The following is a 22589-nucleotide window of genomic DNA, read 5'->3' on the forward strand; positions in this document are numbered from 1 at the left end:
GGTTCCATCCTTGACTAAGGGAGGGGTGAGGTGGGGTGGAGAGGGGACTGGGTTGGGGGTAGAAGGCTACCGCAGGCGCCATGGAACTCCCAAAATAACCCTGGCCCGAGGGCCAGGAATGAGATTAAGGACGGAATGCATGCCCTCCAAAAAGTGGCATTTTAGAATTTATACTGCACCCCAGCACGCTGCTAAACGTGGCACACAACCACCACGGCCCGATCACGCGCAGCGGGAACCCGGTCTCTGAGCTCCGCCCCGTGCGTTGCGTCATCAGAGTCCCGCCACCTAATCCATTCTCTCGGTCTTCGTCTGCTCCGGTATTGCAACTGCCTCGATTGGTCGATCCTGGGCCAGCATGGCGGCACCCATGTAACCCGGCCCGTGCCGCAAAGGGAAGGGCGGCCGCGGCGCGGGCCCCGCGGGGGTTAGAGGTCACCATGCTGAGGGTCGCGTGGAGGACGCTGAGTTTGATTCGGACCCAGGCAGTTACCCAGGCCCTAGTACCCGGGCTGCCGGGCGGTGGGAGCGCCAGGTTTCCTTTCAACCAGTGGGGCCTGCAGCCTCGAAGTGAGGAGCTGGGAAATGGGACGGCGGGCGTAGGGAAACAGGGTTCGGCGGAGATAGGGAATAAGGAAGCACAGGAGTAGGGGAGAAGGAAGCACAGGAGTAGGGGAGATGTACAGCGGTCAGGATAAGGGGGAAAGGGCGGTGGTTGCGCAAGAGGTGAAACAAGATGTGAGAGACAAGGGATAGGGAAGAAATGGGGCGGCGGTTAGGTTCAGAAGCGCATAGACCGTGGCTGACGGGCCATGCGAGGGACACAGAAAGGAATTGAGGGTGGACTATTTAAGGAGATGGGCCTCAGCCCTCTCTTTTCTGCGTAGGTCTCCTCCTTCAGGCCGCGCGTGGATATGTCATCCGGAAACCAGGTAGGAGTTCCTAAGGTGGGACCTGGGGCGGAAGAGAGACCTCCTGGAAGGCTGGGGTGGGTAAGGAGACCGATGTGGCGAGTTAGAGCCACTAGATGAGGTGAGCCAGAGGTCCTGAGCAAAAGATCCCACGTCCACCTTACACAAGGCCCTAGGTCTGCAGCCTGTATGGGGACAGAGGGGTGTGAAGGGCGGGAGCAGGAGCTTTCCAGGTGAATGAGTGAAAATGAGCCTGCCAGAGGGAGTGCATGGCTGGCACCACCCAGGCCTACCTAGAGTATGGCACTTTGTGTCTGCGCTTGAGATGCAGGATGTAATTTCCCATTGAAACTCAGTATGCGTAGTAGTTAAGATCCTTCTTATTAGGTAAATGATATGGGGCGAGGTACTTCCTCTCTCTGATTCTTATTTCTAAAATGAGTGTGAAAGTATCCATTTGCAAGGATTGTTAGGATTCATTGATAATACATGAAAAGCATCCTTAACACTGTGCTCAATTAAATATATTAATAGTATATATTAGAATTTATTATCTGGGGCCGGACGCGGTGGCTTACGCCTGTAATCCCAACACTGGGAGGCCAAGGTGGGCGGATCACTTGAGTTCAGGAGTTCGAGACCAGCCTGGCCAACACGGTGAAACCTCGTCTCTGCTAAAAATACAAAAAAAATTAGCCAGGTGTGGTAGCACGCGCCTGTAATCCCAGCTACTCAGGAAGCTGAGGCAGGAGAATCGCTTGAACCTGGGAGGTGGAGGTTGCAGTGAGCCGATCATGCCACTGCACTCCAGCCTGGGTGACAGAGCGAGACTCCATCTCAAAAAAAAAAAAAAAAAAAAAGAAATTATTGGCTGGACATGGTCCCAACATTTTGGGAGGCCAAGGCTGGAGGATCACTTGAGGCCAGGAGTTCAAGACCAGCCTGGGCAACACAGCAAGACCCAGTCTCTACAAAAAATAAAATAAGTAGAATTTATTGCTATTAATTTATTTTTAATATAATTCTTTTCTGCCTCCCTATCAGAACCAACTTGAGCTGTTACAGACAGAAGAGGCCCATTAATGTTATTTGCATAGCAGGGTCTGACTGGAGAGGATAAGTCCATCTACCCTATGCATCTTCCTCATCTCCAAGGGGTAGCAGGGGTACACATACCAAGACAGGTTTTCCTGTGATCTCTACTTGCTGCTTACATTTCAGGCATCGCACGGCTAGCTGCCTTTCTTCAACCCCCTTAATTCATACATGCAGTCAGCCAGCAAGTGTTTGTTGAGTGCCTAGTCTAGGCCGAGCCATGGGCCAGACTGTGGTGGATTCCAAGGGAGTCAAACTCTGTCCTATCCACAGGAGGACCCATCCTAGTGGGGGATCTGAAAACTGTAGAGCCAGATAAGTGTGTGAAAGGTGCAGGCACAGTGTAGGGTCTTGGGAAAAGCCACCTACTCCCAGCATGAAATATCAAAGCAGGTGCCCACAGAGTTTGCAAAGGAGAAACTGAGCCCAGAGATATCCAGTGCTTTGCTTGAGACCCTGGATGTCCCTTCTGGAGTTGGAGAGTGGGTGAGAAGAGCCAGGTCTGGGAGGGTGGGCAGCGAGAGTTGACTCTGGGTGTTTTCTATCCCCATATTTACTTGACAGCCCAGCCTAGGCAGGATGATGACCCACCTCCTTCTACGCTGCTCAAAGACTACCAGAATGTCCCTGGAATTGAGAAGTAAGCAGGAAGAAACCTAGTAGAGGAGGCAGGGGGCCCTGGGAGGATTGTCGGGGAGTGGGGAAAGACAGTGGCTTTGAGACTTGGCTTGCTGTAGCTGAAGCTTGATCTAGAAGGAGGCAGGGGCCCAGGTGTCCAGATATGGTGAGGGTGGGTGGTCAGCAAGGCAGACGGCACTCATGGAGCTCGGCTACTTGGGGGTTTTTTTGTACTCTAGATGAACACCCTATACCACTAGATTCCAAGGAGCTAACATACTTCACAGATCTTTATAGAAATCTCTCATCTCTTGTTCCTCACAAAAGCTGTATGTCCCCATTTTATAGATTTTCAAGCTGTCCAGTGTCATACAGTTCTAAAGGGCAGAGCTAGAGTTTAAATCCAGGGCTGACTGACACCAAAGCCAGAGGCCCTCTGCTCAGCTCCTATGCAGTGTGGTGGGAGCTGGTCAGTCCCTCCCACTGTGCAATTTAACTTGAAATGTCTCAAAACAGATTGAACCATGTTGTAGCTAAAATGGAAATCCTCTCCTTGTCCTCCCTGTGACGAGACTGGAACAGTCGAGCTGACAGCCCCAGTTTCTATAGTTTTCAGCCCAGCAAGCCAGATCCACACTGACTTTTAATCCCTGGGAAATGGCTCCCCACCTCCAGGGAGATTCATTTGCTACAGAAGGAATTTTTCAATCATCTTTGCTTTTCAAACTAAAATGAAACCAGCATTGCTTTCCTCTCCTCTTCTCCCCCCATGTCTGTCTCATTGCTCTGGTTTATCCACAGGGTTGATGATGTCGTGAAAAGAATCTTGTCTTTGGAAATGGCCAACAAGGTGAGCAGCCTCTGCCAAGCCTCAGCCTCCCGCAGTCTTCTCCTCTGGGACTCCCTTCTACCCTGGTTAGCACCCTGCATCTCATGCTTCTCCAGTCACAGCACTTAGCCCACTGTCATTCTGCCTCCATTTGTCAATATCCCTAGACAGAGCATCTTCAGGGCAGGGACACTTTTGTTCCCCCACCATACCCCTAGCACCTGACAAACAGGTGCTCAGTGAATGAAAGAATGAGCATAAATGAATGAGCAAGCTTTGGGGACATTCATGCAACAAGCCATTTCCTCTGTCAGTGGCTTTGGCTTTGGGCTCACCTGGATGTGGATAGCCATGTGGCTGGTCAAGGCCACAGTGAGCAGAGTGAAGTCAGGCCCTGAGCCTTATGGCCCTAGTTGCTATAACTGTAACCAGGGCCCCTGGGGGGAGGAGGGCTAGTTCTTAGAGGGTGGCAGACTCCACAGATTTTCTCTGTCTCTGTCTTCAACAGAAGGAGACGCTAAAAGCCAAGCGAGAACAGTTTATGAAGAAGATTGTTGCAAACCCGGAGGATACCAGATCCCTGGAAGCTCGAAGTTGGTTGGGGACCCTTGGGGAGTGGGGGTGTAGGGAAGCCTGCTAGCTGGGACCTGATCTAGGGCTCTTGTCTACAAGCACATGCACATGGGCTTGGGAAAGGGAGAGACATGAAGGACCTAGGGCAATGAAAATTGGACCCTGTACCCCAAGCTCTGATACTGGAGTCAACGCCCAGTTGGACCTTGTACCACTGTGTGAGCTTGGGTAAGTCACCAACCCTCTCTTGGAGCCCCTGCTTCCTCATCTGGAAATGGGGGAATAAGGGAGAGCAGAGCAGAGGTAATGTTACCCACCTCATGGAAGCATTGTGAGAGGCAGCTAGGAAATGTAAACACACCTTGGAAACTAAAGCTCATGATGTGTGATAATAATAGTAAGACTAGGCCAGGTGCGGTGGCTCACATCTGTAATCCCAGCACTTTGGGAGGCCAAGCAGGCGGATCACGAGGTCAGGAGATCAAGACCATCCTGGCTAACACAGTGAAACCTCGTCTCTACTAAAAATACGAAAAATTAGCCGGGCGTGGTGGCGGGCGCCTGTAGTCCCAGCTACTGGGGAGGTTGAGGCAGGAGAATGGCGTGAACCTGGGAGGCAGAGCTTGCAGTGAGCCGAGATCACGCCACTGCACTCTCGCCTGGGCAACAGAGCGAGACTCCGTCTCAAAAATAAAAAAATAATAGTAAGACTAACATTTTGAACCCTCTTGTGCCAGACAGACACCATGGTGCATTCCCAAGGGAATAATGTTGCTACTTTGGTTCAGGCTGGAACAGGCGGTAGTCCTCATTAGATGTGAGTGAAAAGTGCCAAGCACCACCATTTCCCCCTCTCTCTGGGTGCAGTTTCTCTTCATTGCCCACTGAGAGCAAGTGAGGTAGACTAGTGGACCTGCAGAGGATCTGCACACTTTCTCTCCTTTGCCATTGGCCTATATTACAGCCTCCTCCTCCTCTTCCACCCTCCTGCCTTCATTCTTTTCTTCTCCCTCTGCCAGGGATTAAAGTCTGGTGAGTTCATCTTGGATACTAAAACCCCATTGAGAACTGGACTCAAGGGTCCTCCATAGCCCCTTTTGAGAAGATGAGTTTCAGCTTCCCTTGCCCGGCTAAAGCCCTGGGCTAGGGACCAGCTTGGCCACAAAAGGCCTGCTTATCTTTCCTCACCTGTTTCTGCATTATCACTACTGAAATCCCCAGGCTGATAGGAACAAATGGCCTGGACTGGCAAGGTGGTTACTGGGGTCGTCTTTAAGCACAAGTTTTGATTCTTTTTGTTTGTTTGTTTATTGAGACCGGATCTCAATCTGTACTCAGGCTGGAATGCAGTCAGTGGCAGGCGTGATCATGGCTCACTACAGCGCAACTTCTGGGGCTCCGGCAATTCTCCTACCTCAGGCTCCCAAGTAGCTGGGACCAAAGGCATGCACAACCATGTCAAGCTAATTTTTGTGTTTTTGGTAGAGACAGGATTTCGTCATATTGCCCAGGCTGATCTCGAACTCCTGAGCTCAAGCAATTCACCTGCCTCAGCCTCCCAAAGTGCTGGGATTACAGGCATGAGCCACCACGCCCAGCCCACAGATGTCACTTCTGCCTTTCCATTATTACTCAGTTTTCTGAATGCCAGTTGCTTCTAGCATAGTGTCTGCTCTAGAGAACCCCTCAGGAACCAAGGCCCATCTTTCTGTGTTGTTCCACTCTACACCTAAGCTGCTGTGATGGAGCCATGTGGTTGTGGTCAGGGTTCCCATTGCACTTCCTGCAGTGCTCCCAGAACTCAATATGTACTGGGAAGGGCCTGCTGTTATGACAGCCTCTCTTTGGGGCCAGCTTCTGCTTTTGCCCCCATCTTTGCAGTACAGAGGGTAAATTAAACAAGAGGATGCCTGAGTGAAGGATATCCTGGGTTCTTGAGAGACAAGTGAGAGCTGATAATTTTGAAAATTCATTAGTCAAAGCATGGAGATAAAGGTGGCAGCAGGAAGGGGAGAGGCAAGGAGTAGACCCGTGACAGTTTTAGAATCTTATTTGTGCCAAAATACTTTACTGCATTAGCTTGGACCTCTAATACAATGTTGAATTGTTAACCATGATAGCACTGTATCCTAGTCTAATTCCTGAATTGAATGGCTAGTCTTACCATTAAGAATGCTATTTGCGGCCAGGCACAGTGGCTCACGCCTGTAACCCCACCACTTTGGGAGGCCAAGGCAGGTGGATCACTTGAGGTCAGGAGTTTGAGACCAGCCTGACCAACATGGTGAAACCCCGTCTCTACTAAAAATAGAAAAACTCGCCATGTGTGGTGGTGGGCGCCTGTAATCCCAGCTGCTCTGGAGGCTGAGGCAAGAGAATCGCCTGAACCTGGGAGGCAGAGGTTGCGGTGAGCCGAGATCGCACCACTGCACTCCAGCCTGGGCAACAGAGCGAGACTCCGTCTCAAAAAAAAAGAATGCTATTTGCTATGATTTTTGGATGATATCTTTATAATATTAAGGGATGTCCCTTCCTTGGATTTTGCTTTTTAAAGGAAAGGTAATGTCTAAGATAAGCCTTTGAAATCTTGAAATTCAGAGTGATTGGGGATTTATAGAGAGCTGTACAGAGCATTGGTGATTGTTATTCCTTGAGTTCTTAAAACATAAACCAGGCCTGGGCCCTTCCTTCCTCTGTGCCCAGCTCTCATGCTCTGTGGTTTGTGGTTTCAGTTATTGCCTTGTCTGTCAAGATCCGCAGTTATGAAGAACACTTGGAGAAACATCGAAAGGTAAACTCTGGGCGTCATTCACAGTTAAACAGCAGCAGCCTGGGGGAAAGGGGTCTGGAGGGGAAGGGCTCTGGGTCCAGAGGAGGAGGCTTAGAAGCCATTGGGCTGTAGCACCAGAGTGCCCACCCTTCAGCTCCCGTGGGAAAAATGCTTCCCTCCTGCCTCCAGAGGACTTGGAGCCTTACAAGGCCATGCTGAGTGTCACCAGGGGTTAAGAACACAAACTTTAGAGCATGATCACTGTGTCTGGCACATGCTGAGTGCTCAGTAAATATTTGTTGAATGCATGAATGGAGTCAGATTGCCCTGGGTTCAAATCCGAGCTCTGCCACTTCCACTTAACTAGCTGTGTGATATTAGGGAAGTACAGGTCTCAGCCTCAGTTCTCTTTTCAATAAGATGGAAATCATACGAATACTTGCTCACAGGATTGCAAGGATTATGTGAAATAATAATAACAGCCAATGTGATGCATATAAAGTCTTTAGGCCCTGTGCTAAGTACTTCACATGCATCTTCTTATTTGACTCTCATGACTTTCTTTCCCATCTTAATGAGGAATAATCTAGTCATGGAATGATTAAGTTATTCCTTAAGGCATAGCACCGGGAAGTGATGTGCTGAGACCTTGAAACAAGGCAGTCTTGCTCCGAGACCCATATTCTTTTTTTTTTTTTTTTGAGACGGAGCCTTGCTCTGTCACCCAGGCTAGAGTGCAGAGGTGCAATCTCGGCTCACTGCAGGCTCCGCCTCCCAGGTTCAAGCAACTCTCCTGCCTCAGCCTCCTGAGTAGCTGGGACTACAGGCGCGTGCCACCACGCCCGGCTAATTTTTTTTATTTTTAGTAGAGACGGGGTTTCACGGTGTTAGCCAGGATGCTCCCGATCTCCTGACCTCGTGATCTCCCCACCTCGGCCTCCCAAAGTGCTGAGATTACAGGTGTGAGCCACCGTGGCCAGCCATATTCTTAACGATTATACCATATCTCAGCACAGTGTCTGGCACAGAGCTGCTGTAATTAGGCAAATGCTGTTATTTTTAATAAACACATGATTGTGAATACAGACTGGTACAGCACCATGCCTGGCACCTCAGTGTTCCCTGGAGCCTGCTTCTTAAAGATCACAGTTTTGCTTATTTGAGGTGTGGGACAGCAGCCCTACTGCAGAAGTCCTTCACAGGGCAGCAGCCAGCTGTGGGTAGGCATTTCCAGGAAGAGCACAAGGCCTTCCCTCCTCTCTACCCCAGCTGACAGTTTGCTAAGCTATGGAGAGTCTGAGTGGGTAGTGTAGGAGAAAGAGCATGAGGTTTGAAGTCAGACCAATAGATAGAGATTCAAGACCCTATCTCAGCACTCACAGTTCTAAAGACCTTTTGTGAATCAGATAACATCTTTAAACCTTTGTTTTCTCATCTGTAAAATGGGAATAACAATGATAATACCTCCCTCAGAATTGCATTAATATTTGCATAAGATTACTGAGAAATTTCAGTGAAATGATAAAATGACCATTGTTTGTTACTGTGAACAACAGTAACACTTATATAATACTAACAGTAATGAGAATCTCTTACAGGACAAAGCCCACAAACGTTATCTGCTAATGAGCATTGACCAGAGGAAAAAGATGCTCAAAAACCTCCGTAACACCAACTATGATGTCTTTGAGAAGATATGCAGAGGGCTGGGGATTGAGTACACCTTCCCCCCTCTGTATTACCGAAGAGCCCACCGCCGATTCGTGACCAAGAAGGCTCTGTGCATTCGGGTACGAGTCAGAATTGCTGCTTTGCTTGGCCCCACTCAGGGACTGGGATGGAGGAAGCAGAAGGGAGGGATCATCTGTTTCTGTTAGAGGCATGGAACTGGCCCCAGGCCCTGGAATGGATCCAGGGAGGTCACAGGCCACCAACCCCATGGAGAAAGGCTGGGGTTACCATCTGGGGGAGATAGTTCCCACCCCACTTGTTCCAAGTCTGAGGTTTTACACAGGATTACAAGGTCTTTTTCTGCCCCTTTTCACTCCCAGGTTTTCCAGGAGACTCAAAAGCTGAAGAAGCGAAGAAGAGCCTTAAAGGCTGCAGCAGCAGCCCAAAAACAAGCAAAGCGGAGGAACCCAGACAGCCCTGCCAAAGCCGGACCAAAGACACTCAAAGACAGCCAATAAATTCTGTTCAATCATTTCTTTCTGTCTTGAAGAATGATAGGAGAGATGATGGGGCTCGTTTTGGCCTGAGGAGGAGGAGGAATTTATTCTTTCATTCAGCTCTGAGATCTCAGAGTTTTCTGAGGCAGAGTCCCTGCCTCACCCACCAGAGGATACACACTCATGACACGCCTCCCACACACTCATACAAACAAGTACCTGTCATCCAGGTGACGTGTGTCAGTGGAGGCAAGACAGAGCACGTGACAGCACAGTAGAAGTGTGGCCGGCTGGGTGGGAAGAACTGCTATAGGAGCTGCCTTCTGGACTGGGTCCTAAAGGATGAGTAGGAATTCACTATATAGAGACAGGAAGGGAAGGCCTCCTGGGCAGAAGGGATTGCAAGTACAAAGGCAAGGATGTCTAGAGAGACATGCTGTATTCAGAGAACGGGGAGAATGAGAAATAAAGCTTGAAAGGTAAGCTGAAGCTGAAGTGTGAGAAGCTTTATATGCTAGGCTGAGAAGATTGTACACTGTCCACTAGGGAGTGGGGAGACAGTTCAAGTTTTAAAACTGAAGGAGTGATGGCAATTAACAGGTCTGTGTTTTAGATAGTTAAGCAACAGCTGTGTGGATGGTAAATGGGAGGAGGAGAGAAAGAGCAGTGTACCGGGGCTGGGGGATATCGGTGTTCATGCAGAGAATCTGATCAAAACTACAAGTCCTATGCCCAGGAAGCATATGCAAAGCATTGCTTATAAATTCTAGGGAGTTATGGATCCCCCTTCCCCATAAAGCCCATCCATTTACACCAAGTTAAGTGCCAACACCTTGAAGCCTGAGCATGCTTGGTATGTTTGAAGAACCCAATTTGAAGACCCATTGAAGACAATGTGTCTAAAACAGAACAAAGAATAGTAAGAAGACAAGGTCAGAGGGGTAGGCAAATACCAGGTGATATAGAGCTTTCTGGGTGTCTCAGCCTGCCGTAACAAAATACCATAGATTAGGTGACTTCACAGGATTTTTATTGTGAGTTCGTTTTTTCACAGTTCTGGAGGCCGGGGATTCCAAGATCAGAGTGTCAGCCAATTCAATTTCAGGTGAGGACTCTTCCTAGCTTGGAAAAGCCACCTTCTCAATGTCATCACATGGCCTTTCCCTTGCTCCATGCAGTGGGGAGAGCTCACTCTCTTACAAGGCCACTAATCCCGTCATGAGGGCCGTACTCATGACCTTATGTAACCCTAGTTAACTCTGAGAAGCCCCGTCTCTAAATACTGTAACATTGGAGTTAGGGCTTCAACATATGAATTTGGTCAGGGACACATTCGGCCCATAACACTGGAGAAATACGTTGGACTTCACTCTGGGAAGGGAAGCCACTGAGGAAAGCCAAAAAGGGAGAAAGGTGTGTTAAAGTGCTATCCAAAGAGCAGTTGGAAGTTTAGATCCAGGACTCAGTAGAGAGGTCTGGACTAGAGAGGTTTGCGAGTTGTTGGGTGATTGAGCCCATGGGTATAAGTGAAACTGCCCAGGGATGGAGTGTATAAGAAAAAAGGACCCTGTCTGGATGGGAAGGATGATCCCTGAGAGCTTAGCCTAAGTCAGAAGGAGCAGCTGAGCTGGAGGAGAAGGTGAAGTAGGGGTAGAACAGAGCCTGAGTGTCTGCAGAAGCAGAAATGAGAGGCTCAGAACTGAAGATCCACTATTCAGATATCACTTCCAGGAATTGTAGGGAAGGCCTTTAATGGGCCAGGACTTCCAAGTGGCCACGGCTACTTGGAGGTAGTGTGTCAGAGGGCCAGATACTAACAGTTAAGGGGGCTAGCCAAGGGGAAGGAAAGAAAAAGGAACACATTTTAATGGATCAGGCCCTACTGCAAAGGCATTTGTGTGTTTTTCGTTGGTTGGTTGGTTGGTTTGGCTGGTTGTTTTTTTAGAGACAGGATCTTGCTCTGTTGCCCCAACTGGAGTGCAGTAGCCTGATCATAGTTCACTAACTTCAAATTCTTGGGCTCAAGCAATCCTCTTGCCTCTGCCTCCTAAGTAGCTAGGACTATAGGTGTAAGCCACTGCGCTTAGCTAATTTTTTTATTTTTTGTAGAGAGGGTCTCACTATGTTGCCCAGGTTACCCAAACTCTTGGCCTCAAGCAATCCTTGCCCTCCCAAATGCCTTGGTTTCCCAGAGTGCTGGGATTACAGGCGCGAGCAACTGCATCCAGTCAAAAGGCATTGTTTTAACTGCTGCCTTAGGCACATTATCTAATATTCACAGCCACCTTTACTCTGCACATTGGCTAATTATCCTCATTTTAGCCATGAGAGATGAGAGAGTCATGAGGGAACTGAGACTCAGAGAGGTTAGGTAACTTGTCCAAATTCATATAGCTGGGAAGAGAAAGGCCTAGGATTCAAAGCTTGCTCTGTCTTGACTCCAGAGCCTATGTCCTGTTCACTATACCACACTGCTTAGGGACCAAGAAAAAGGTCTGAGAAGCTAAGGGAAGAGTCTACACTACAGCAAACTCAAATGCTTTTAGGAGCAGGGCAGGTAACAAAAATGCATGAAGGCCTAACATGAAGTAATGATGCTAAGGTGTTTATTACATTCCTATCCTAGTTGTATTCCCTTTTATTTATTTATTTTAATTTTTTTGAGACAGAGTTTTCCTTTGTCCCCCAGGCTAGAGTGCAGTGGTGCGATCTTGGCTCACTGCAACCTCCCCGTCCCAGGTTCCAGCGATTCTCCTGCCTCCGCCTCCACAGTAGCTGGGATTACAGGTGTGCACCACCACACCCAGCGAAGTAGAGACGGGGTTTCACCATGTTGGCCAGGCTGGTGTTGAACTCCTGTCTTGAACTCCTGACCTCAAGTGATCTGCTGGCCTTGGCCTCCCAAAGTGCAGGGATTACAGGCGTGAGCCACTGCGCCTGGCCTGTATTCCCTTTTAAAACAGAGCACAGAGCAGGCAAAATAACCAAATTAAACAAAGCCTTGGGCTGCCAGCAATGGGATACTGTATAGTCCTGATGCTGAGATATCAGTTAAGGGAAGGAGCAAAAAGTATTCATGGTGAAGCAGTTTCAGTGGGGTTCAGGGAGCATAATACCAGTTGCAATGAGGTGGGGAGTGAGGATGTTAAGGAAGTTCCAGTTGTGAGTGTTGTCAACTCGTTCAAAACACTTCACTGGGAAGGAAAGGAAGGAAAACAGACTAGCAGGGATGGAAGGAGAATGTTAATATGGGAAGGACTTGAGCTCAGTTATGGCAGGGCAAGACTTTTCAGTGGTGTGGTTATGAGGAAGAGGCAGCCTGCTGATGAGTTCAACTGGACTGGGGGAGAGGAGGTGGCCAGATGCAGAAGATGGCTTTAAAAAGGTGGCTTTAAAAAGATGGCCGGGTATGGTGGCTCTCGCCTGAAATCCCAACAACTAAGGAGTCTGAGGTGGGAGAATCACTTGAAGCTAGGAGTTCTAGGCTGCAGTGAGCCACCAGGGTGCCACTGCATTCCAACCTTGGGCAACAAAGTAAAGACCCCCATCTCTTTAAAAAAAAAAAAAAAAAAAAAAAAAGGTAGCTGGAGCCTGTGGAGAGCCTGGAATGCCATGCCAAGGCATCTAGACTGTGATATGGCAAAGAGTAGGAAACCACTGAAGGGATGTGTCACATTGAAAGTGATGTTGGCCGGGCGCAGTGGCTCATGCCTGTAATCCCAACACTTTGGGAGGCCGAGGTGGGCAGATCACCTGAGGTCAGGAGTTCGAGACCAGCCTGGCCAACATGGTGAAACCCCATCTCTACTAAAAATACAAAATTAGCCGGGCATGGTGCCCTGGCCCATGCCTGTAATCCCAGCTTACTCAGGAGGCTGAGGCGGAAGAATCGCTTGAAACCAGGAGGCGGAGGTTGCAGTAAGCCGAGATCGTGCCATTGCACACCAGCCTGGGTGACAAGAGTGAAACTCCATCTCAAAAAAAATAAAGTGATGTCTTCTGACATTTAGCTTAGCAGCCAGTGCAGGGTAGAAGAGAGAAAAGAACAGTGATACAGAGGAACATAGCAATGCAGACAGAAAAACAAATGAAGGGATGAATGTAAGAAAGGTGTTGGAGGAAAAAGCATAATATGATGACTGATAAAGACCCAGGGAAACAGATTTGGAAGCCAAGGCCCAAGTTTCAAGTTTGAGTAGCTGGAGGGAAAGATAATTAGTAGGTTTTGGAAGTACTGAAATTTACAGAAATGGTTGTTCATCAGAGTAAAAATATACAGCAGATGGCAAAAAGTAATCCCGGAGCTTAAGATGGAGGTGAAGAAGGGAGTCGCTGCCCTCAAAGAGAAATGGTTGGGGCCGGGCGTGATAGCTCACGCCTGTAATTTCAGCACTTTGGGAGGCCCAGGCGGGCAGATCACCTGAGGTCAGGAGTTCCAGACCAGCCTGGCCAACATGGTGAAACCCCGTCTCTACTAAAAATACAAAAATTAGCCTGGCATGGTGGCGGGAGCCTATAATCCCAGCTACTCAGGAGGCTGAGGCAGGAAAATCGCTTGAACCCTGAAGGCGTAAGTTGCAATGAGCCGAGATCACGCCACTGCACTCCAGCCTGGGCGACAAGGGCAAAATCCGTCTCAAAAAAAAAAGAAAAAAAGAAATGATTGGGAGGTCTTCGGAACAGCGTCGAGGAGGAAACTCCCCAGAGCCCCCAGCGCGCATCCTCTGGGAGCTGGACACACGGGGACGGACGGGACTAGTTTGCTTCATGGAGTATGAAACCAGGAGGGGCTTCACTTCAAGTAAACTTTGGGGAGGCGATGCAAATGACTCAGGACTTCTGATCCTTCCCCCGTCTAAAAGAAAAGTCAGTTACCATTTTTACTGAGTGCTTTCGGGGCCTTTCCATGATCTCACTGATTCCTCTCAGCCGCCCTGTGATGTGAGTGCCAGCTCCATGTTACGTAAGAGGAAGCCAAGGCTCAAACCCTGCCCGAAGTCACACAGCAAGAAATCACGAGCCGTGATTCCAACCCAGGTCCGTCTGACCCGAGCCTGCTCTAATGCCGTTCTGCCTGGACTTTCCTGTTATGGGAACCTGAGGCCCCGCGCCAGCGGCCGGGGTCCCAAGCGCCGGGCTGGCTGTGTCGTGACCATCCCTAGCCCTGGCCCGGCCCTCGTCCTTTCGAGGGAAACCTAGTCTCAGAAGGACAGCTCCCCAGCCGCGGCCAACGACGCGCCAGCGTCTGGCTCGGACCAATCCCCCCGGGACGGTCCACCACCCAGACCAATTAGCTCCCGTCCTCAGGGCACCTCCCACCAAACCGCCTTCTGATTGGCTGGCTCTTCCCGTCGCGGCGTTGCCCCAGCAACCAGACTATTGGGACGCTGCGGCCTGGCCTTCAGGCCACCGGCTACCGAACCCCGGGGCTTTTCACCAGTCCAGCTCGTTTCCAGCACCATGTCGGTGCGGACGCTACCGCTGCTCTTCTTGAACTTGGGCGGGGAGATGCTTTACATCCTGGACCAACGGCTGCGGGCCCAGAACATCCCGGGAGACAAGGCCCGCAAAGGTGAGAGGCCCCCGGCCCGCTCAGCCAGACCCGCAGCCAGCAGCCCGGCCCTCTCATCATCGCCCTAACACCCACAGCCAGACCCGCACCCCTACACACTTCACTCTTATAACCAGGGACCTTTCTTACAAGCCACATCCATTTGGAGCCCCTCGGGAGTCAAATCCCCCAAAAGCTCTTTTCACAGCAGAGGAACTTAATACTCCCAGTGGACACTAGGGTGCCTGATCTCCCTAATTTCCCCATCTCTTCAAATGGGAGAGGTGATTTCTCAGTCTCTCTTGTCAATCAGTCCCTTCCAAATGTAGGAGTCCCAGCTGCCCACCATCTAGTATCATACCCCTTGCTAGTCCAAGCATCCTCTTTACCCCCAAGGAACAGGTTCTGATTCTTTTTTTTTTTTTTTTTTTTTGAGACAGAGACTCGCTCTGTCGCCCAGGCTGGAGTGTGTGGCACGATCTCGGCTCACTGCAACCTCTGCCTTCTGGGTTCCAGCGATTCTCGTGCCTCAGCTTCCCAAGTAGCTGGGATTACAGGCATGCACCACCACGCCCAGCTAATTTTTGTATTTTTAGTAGAGATGGGGTTTCACCATGTTTCCCAGGCTGGTGTTGAATTCCTGGACTCAAATGATCTGCCCCCCTCGGCCTCCCAAAGTGCTGGGATTACAGGCGTGAGCCACCGCGTCCAGCCCAGGTTCTGATTCTTCATTCCTTTATGGTAGTATCTTCCCACATAAGCTGGAGATTGGTCTTACTCATCTCAGAAGTATTTCTAGAAATTTGGTGTTCTAAAATAATATAGATAAATATGAAAAAATAAGAAGGTTATAAATCTCCCCACAAGTGTTGGAGGGGAATACAATTGTAAAAATAATTCTATGAGAGCTTCGAAAATGCAAAATCTGGCTCCCATGGACACCACACTAATCCTCAGAAAAATGACGACTCAGAACACTCTGCCACTCTGTTCCTTTTCCTCTTTTCCTCCTTTCTCGGCAAACAACTTGCTTATACCAAATTTCCTAGGATTAAGTATGAAGGAAATATTATATTTCACAAATTTCCTAGGATTAAGTATGAAGGAAATATTATATTTCAAAGTAGAGGAGGAAAAGTTGAAAAGGCAATTGACATGGCCGCCAATTAAAACATTCTGTCCATTAATCTTTGTATGCTCAATTGATGTTCAACATACATATTCAGATGCTAAGCATACATATTCAGATATTAACTATTGTGTGTGTGTGACTGAGTGCGAGTCCATGCATAAAGAGCTGAAAATAACTCCCTATAACATACCCCCTCCATTCATTCTGCACATTGCCGCCAATGAGCTTTCTAAAATGTGTATCTGTCCATACTTAACCCTGCCTAAAACCCTTTGTCAGCTTTCCACTGCCGTCTGAGTTAAGACCAAGTCCTTGCACAGGCCATTTCAGGGCCCTTCCTGATCTGATCTCTGTCTTCCTCTGCAGTCCCTTCTTCCACCACTACCTGCCTCCTGTTTCTCAATAATACCAAACTGCTCATAGATCTCCACTTAAACCATGTTTGTTCGTGTTTCTGTGCTAGTAATTCCCATCCCTACATTCTTCCCCTTCAATCCTGCATTATTTGGCTTAAGAATCATCTCCTTCAGGAATCCGCCCCATATGCAGAAAGGGCCTGTGCATGCTCTCATAGCACCCCGTGCTCCCATAGCACCCCATGCCTGCTCCTCGCTACCTTATCACTGGCCATGCTATACTGAAATGATCTGTGTATATGTCTATCTCCCGCTTGATTGTCTTATTCATCTTTGTACTCCAGCACCGGCCATAATTCCTAGACCAGAATAAATTAGTGATCAAAAAATGTTTTTTGAACTGATTATCTAAATTGGCAGTTTTATATAGCATTGTCATTTTTCCTTTGAGAGGGTTCTGTTTTCCTTGGTGCCTGTGTGATCTGATTTCATTCAGGCTAGTGGCACCAATGAGGTGACATGCTGGAGTCCTCAGACTGGTAGGTAGTCTGCATCTTGGGAGATAGTGTAAATTAGCAATTAAGAACGTACTCTCTAGAGTCTTACAGACCTGGGTCCCAATTCCATCTTTACCGTTTAACTAATTGCATGACCTTTGGGTGTAACCTCTATAAACTTGTTTCTCCATAAAATGGTAATAATACATATATGTTAAAGCAAAGTTAACACAATGAGTAATAAGTATCTTTCAAGAGGAGGGCTGGACAAGGCCCTTGGAATACTAGGGGACAGCTTTACCTTTAGGAGTTAGTTATAGCCTTTATTCTGGTTTTGCTAAATATGGTTTTAGGGAGTTTCGGCCATCTTTAGTAATTTACATTCGCAAACTCATTCATTCCACAGATTTTGACTGAGTGTCAAACACTGTGTGAGATACTGTATGGAGCCTGATGCAGCCCTTCTGGACATTCACTGGAGGTAGGACTATTGATCAGTCCACTCCAGTAACTGATTCTAGTGACAGCAATCAACAATAAAACAATGAAAAATCAAGCACTTACTTTGTACCAAGGGCTCCTCTTAAACACCTTAATCCTCCCAACTATTGTAACACATAGGTAATATTACTATCCCCATTTTACAGATGGAGAAACTAAGGCTAATTTGCCCAGAGTTACATGGCTGGTAAGAGGAAAAGTAAAGGATTTGAGCCCAAGGCATCAGGCTCCAAAGCTCATACTCAGCCAATGTCCCCTTAACCACTATACTCTGCTGCCATACCTTGGGGACTATATCAGAATCTTTGTGGGGGTTGGTAGGTCAGGAGGAGAGGGAGGAGTTTGAAAAATATATATCCAATATACCCACTGATTTTATCAAATAAATGACAAAGTAGTTGGCTGTTAGAGATCTGTAGAAGATAGAGTGAGAAAACCGAGTAGAGAGCATAGGATTCAACGGGCTGAGAAACACTCATGTCTTCCACCTATTCCACCATTTAAAGTTGTTGTGGCCACAGGAGCAAGAGCCCCGGTAACAGATCCCTGTACACAGGAGCCTATAAAACACTAGACTTGGTAAACTAGTCCTCTTCGAAGCTTTGAGTGGAAATCATATTTCTTCTAGATGTTTTCATTATCTTATATAACTAATTGGTCTCCTGGAGGCCATCCCTATTCCCACAAGGCTGAGGCAGATGTTGCAGCTTCCCCCACAACGCAGCCTCTAGTTTAGCATTCAACAGAAAGGAAGTGCTCTCTCTATGAGGCAACTATCGAGTGTTGCATATTGAATGTCGTCTCCTGTTTTAAGCAATGGCGAGAATAATAAAAGCTACCTTTGCCTCTTAAAAATATTTATAAATAAGACCTTATTATCTTTTGCTTACATTCCTCATTTTACAGGAGAGGAAACTGAGGCATGTGGCCACAAAGTGATTTTTCCAAGACATGCCAATCACCGTGTAGCACAAGCAACCAAAGGGCAGTGAGACTCTGGTTTTATTTTTCTAGTTCCAGTTTAACGACTAGCTCTGAATAGCCTTGGGCCTGCCCCCGCTCAAAATAGAACTAAAGTGGAGTTGTCACAAATAAGTCATCTGGAGAAATAATAGAAAAAGAGAGTGTTTCTCTTCCCTGTATTCTCAGGAGGAAAGGAGTAGGGGAGCACACAGCACTACAGAGACCCCTGCTGGCGTTCAGCCTGCCTGCCTTCGGGAGCATCTGCCAGTTCCATTTTATCAGCGAGAGTCACTGTCCTTCAGAGATGACCCCCTTGCAGCACCACTATTCCCCAAACACACCTGCAAGGGGATTAAAACTCCACCTCCTTGAATTCCCACAAGTCTATCACACTATACCACCAGTTAAATAAATGCTGCAGGGGCCAGGCACAGTGGCTCACGCCTATATTCCCAGCATTTTGGGACGCCAAGGTGGGTGGATCACCTGAGGTCAGGAGTTCGAGACCAGCCTGGCCAACATGGTGAAAACCCATCTCTACAAAAAATACAAAAATTACCCAGTTGTGGTGGCAGGCGCCTGTAATCCCAGCGACTCAGGAGGCTGAGGCAGGAGAATCGCTTGAACCCGGGAGGCAGAGGTTGCAGTGAGCTGAGATCGCGCCACTGCACTCCAGCCTGTGCGACAAAGCAAGTCTCCCTCTCAGAATAAACAAATAAAAAATAAATGCCAGGCCGGGTGTGGTGGCTCACGCCTGTAATCCCAGCACTTTGGGAGGCCGAGGTGGGCAGATCACCTGAGGTCAGGAGTTCAAGACCAGCCTGGCCAACATGGAGAAACCCCATCTCTACTAAAAATAAAAAATTAGCCGGCATGATGGCAGGTGCCTGTAATCCCAGCTACTCGGGAGGCTGAGGCGGGAGAATCGCTTGAACCCGGGAGGTGGAGGTTGCAGTTAGCCGAGATCACGCCACTGCACTCCAGCCTGGGCGACACAGTAAGACCCTGTCTCAAAAATAAATAAATAAATAAATAAATGCCACAGAAAGATAGATGTGGACATTGTGCCAAAGAAAACAGTAACTGCCAAACTTTTGGTGCTGCTCTCCCAGTATTTTCTTTTCAAAAGCCCATGATTCTTGGTGGGGGAAGATGGTGAATTTTCCCAGAGGAGTGTGATCTTGCAATGGAAACCCTTTGCAGCCAGTTAGGACATGGCACTGGGCATGCTTTCAGACTGCTCTCTTGGGAGCTTTTGGTATTATGTATGGAAGCCATGTGTATACTTTGATTATAACTTCAGAAATCACCCCTAATACCACAATCTAGTAGCAAATGTTTCCAAAAGAAACTATTAATTACAAAATGGTTTTGGGTTTTTTGCTTGTTTGTTTGTTTTTTTTTGAGACGGAGTGTTACTCTGTCGCCCAGGCTGGAGTACAGTGGCGTAGTCTCCACTCACTGCAACCTTCACCTCCTGGGTTCAAGCAATCCTCCTGTTTTAACCTCCCAAGTAGCTGGGACTATAGGTGTGCACCACCACACCCAGCTAATTTTTTTATTTTTTGTAGAGATGAGGTTTCACCATGTTGGCCAGGCTGGTCTCGAACTCCTGACCTCAGGTGATCCACCCACCTTGGCCTCCCAAAGTTCTAGGATTACAGGCATGAGCCACTGTGCCTTGCCAAAATGTTTTTGAAATACAGATGTGTATAGAACTTTTTTATCTAGGGGTGGTTCTTCTAGATTGAAATCTCCACCAAAAATTAAGGAAAGGAAAAAAAGTCAATCTTCCATCCTTTGTGGGTGGTGTCTAATGTCCCTCAGTAGAGGAAACAGAACTCAAAGGGAAGCCAGCTAAGTATTTGATGTGTGTTATGCTTTATCCCCACAATAGGCCTGTGAGATAGGTGCTATTATGATCCCTATTTTACGAATGAAACTGAGGTCAAACAAGTTGCTTAAAGTTTATATAGCCAGTAAGTAGAGCTGGGTTTCAACCCATAGAGTCTTGATTCTCACCGATTTCTCTAGCCAACTGCATTTTTCCTTATTTGGTCTCCTCTTGGTATCTCCCCAACTGCATTTGTCCTCAGAAGCTTTCTTCATAGTGGTCCCATCATTATTCCCTTCTTTTTACATGGAAATCATGCATCTTTATATATAAAAAGTAAAACAGAAACAAATGCTGACATTTTCCTTTTAATTCACATTTCAAGTTTTCTAATTTGAGCAGATCCATCTGTCCTCTAGAAAGGGAAATCTTACATTAATAAAAAAAAAAAAAAAGAAAAGAAAACTCAGATTGTATACAAAGAAACTCTTTTCTCTGCCTGTTCTTGGAATTATTCTTCCTCATGGAGGCTAGCGTCTTTAAAAGCCTACAACTGAATGATATGTATTCTTGTAGCATTAGAGATTGGGGCTTCTTGGGCCTTTCAAGATGAACCACAGAATAGCTAATCCTCCTCAGTTTACTCTCTTCTTAGGCAAGTCTCTGTAAGACATAGCCTTTCTTGAGCTTTTTTGAAATATGTTGTTTATCCATCATCCTTTTAAAGGTTTCAAATAGAAGGCAGTGTGCTCACATTAGACATTAAATGCCAACGTGAAAAGTAAAGTTTCATAGATAAGATCATTGGAATTGGTATGTTTAAAGCCTCCTTGAAAATAATGTTCTTGCTTCATGAACTGGTGTTTTCTTTTTGTATGCTTCATGTAGATGAATGGACAGAGGTGGACAGAAAACGAGGTATGCTATCTCTGGGCTGCATGTGTTCAGTGTGCATCCACAGGTTCACTCAGGCCTTTATCAGCAGGGCTTAAAGTGGGACCACTTGAAACATTTCAAAGTCAAAGTAAGAAAATAGGCATGAGTTTGTATTTAGCTGAGATATTGGTTATACATTTGAATCTTTTACTTAAGAGGAATAAATATAGCATGTAAGATGAAAACTAAGCAAACTCTGACCAAAAAGCCACACTGTACCTAAGGGATCTATCTCCTTTTCTCAGTTCCAAGCTTTGCTGGGACAGCTGGGGCAATAGCCATACTTTGGGGTATGTCATCCTATTTGGTAGTCCTTAAAACAACTTTGTTAAAGTGTCATGTAACCAAAGAATTGTGCTTCAACATGAGTGACCCTCCTTGAGCCATTCTCCTAAGCTCACAGAGCAACCGAGAAAAATTGAAGCATGTAACTGCATGGCTGCCAGGACTGTGGGCAGAAGGCATGACATCATGCATGCAGTGTGGCCTCATCATGTGAAAGCTTCAGTTTCCCCTTACCTACTGCAAGCAGGAAACCTGAAAAAGTTGTCGACTCCTCAGAATAAAGCCTTAGACTTTCTCAGCCTTTAAATAAATCTCAGGTACCTTCTGTCATTTGACATTTGGGTGTGGTGTGTGCTTATCATCAGTCATCCTCCTCAATATTTTAAATGCTCTCACCACACCAAGTATGCTGAGAAGATAACCTATATAATATTTAAGAGGCCAGGTGCAGTGGCTCACACCTGTAATCCCAGCACTTTGGGAATCTGAGGCAGGAGGATCACTTGAGGTCAGGAGTTCGAGGCCAGCCTGGCCAACATGGCAAAACCCTGTCTCTACTAAAAATACAAAAATTAGCTGGGCGTGGTGGTGGGCGCTTATAATCCCAGCTACTTGGGAGACTGAGGCAAGAGAATCACTTGAACCTGGGAGGCAGAGGTTGCAGTGAGCCGAGATCATGCCACTGCACTCCAGCCTGGGTGACAGAGCGAGACTCCACTTCAAAAATAATAATAATAATAATATTTAAAAGCACAGGCATTAAATCAAACACCTAATTCTAATTTCAGCTCCATCACCAGCTGTGTGGCCTTGGACTTTAAACTCTCCGATTCAGTTTCCTCCTTAATAGAATGAGGAGAATATAAAACGATAAGTGGTCTGGCAGGAAAAAAAAAAAAAAGAATGAGGATAATAATTCAGAGTTGTCTTGGAGTTTAAATGAGATAATGCATATAAAGTTCTAAGCCCAGTGCCTGGGACATAGAAAGGATTCAAACCTGGTAACTATTCAGGAGGGTTTCCTAGCCTCTCTCTAAATTCTTGGCTCCAAATTTCATATTCCCATAAACAAGTCAATTTAGAGCAGAGGTAATTGGTAAAAACTTGATTGCTTTCATCAAGATAATTATTTCATCAGACCAGCCTCGAAAAAAAGCCCAATTGAAGTACTTGGTACACTTTATTACATTTCACAACCATCCTTTGACACTTCTCCTTGAGCAATTTTTGACCCATCCCTCCCTTGATGCATGGCAGAATTTCAGGTATGAAGTGTGGATTTTGAGAGCTTTTCATATACATAATTGAATCATTGAAATTTATTTTAACATAAATGTTCAAAAATAATGAACAGAAACTGGCTTCATAATCTGAACCCAAGACTAGAAGCTTGCTATGTTGAGAACCCAGTTACCAACTTTCTGAAGCTCCTGTGAAAAATCCCTTCCCTCCCCTGTGTTAGCCTCTTACTTTTTTTTTTTTTTTGAGACGGAGTTTCGCTCATTGTTGCTCAGGCTGGAGTGCAGTGGAGCAATCCCAGCTCACTACAACCTCCCGCCTCCCAGGTTCA

General features: G+C 47.2%; 2 protein-coding genes across 4 annotated transcripts in view; both read left to right on the forward strand.

The window, feature by feature from the left end:
• Nucleotides 1-278: 278 nt before the first annotated feature.
• MRPS15 (mitochondrial ribosomal protein S15) lies at nucleotides 279-8999 on the forward strand. Its single transcript, XM_024234225.3, has 8 exons — nucleotides 279-570; nucleotides 888-932; nucleotides 2571-2646; nucleotides 3426-3474; nucleotides 3962-4046; nucleotides 6759-6817; nucleotides 8395-8586; nucleotides 8848-8999. Exons 1-8 carry the CDS (start codon nucleotides 441-443, stop codon nucleotides 8983-8985), a joined length of 774 nt encoding a protein of 257 aa, XP_024089993.1. The 5' UTR covers nucleotides 279-440; the 3' UTR covers nucleotides 8986-8999.
• A 2075-nt stretch (nucleotides 9000-11074) lies between these two features.
• The window catches only part of OSCP1 (organic solute carrier partner 1), a 37761-nt gene continuing 26246 nt past the window's right edge, over nucleotides 11075-22589 (forward strand). Inside the window, exons 1-2 of one of the 3 annotated variants that reach the window (XM_054555284.1) lie at nucleotides 11075-11659; nucleotides 13588-14536. In XM_054555284.1, the coding sequence (XP_054411259.1) occupies nucleotides 14425-14536 (112 nt within the window). In that variant the 5' untranslated portion in view covers nucleotides 11075-11659; nucleotides 13588-14424. Of the gene's footprint in view, nucleotides 11660-13587; nucleotides 14537-22589 lie in introns of those variants that run through there. The other 2 variants (XM_024238909.3, XM_024238902.2) reach the window with 2 other exon arrangements.

The sequence above is a fragment of the Pongo abelii genome, chromosome 1 (assembly GCF_028885655.2).
Source record: "Pongo abelii isolate AG06213 chromosome 1, NHGRI_mPonAbe1-v2.0_pri, whole genome shotgun sequence".
In the NCBI taxonomy this organism is placed as follows: domain Eukaryota; kingdom Metazoa; phylum Chordata; class Mammalia; order Primates; family Hominidae; genus Pongo; species Pongo abelii.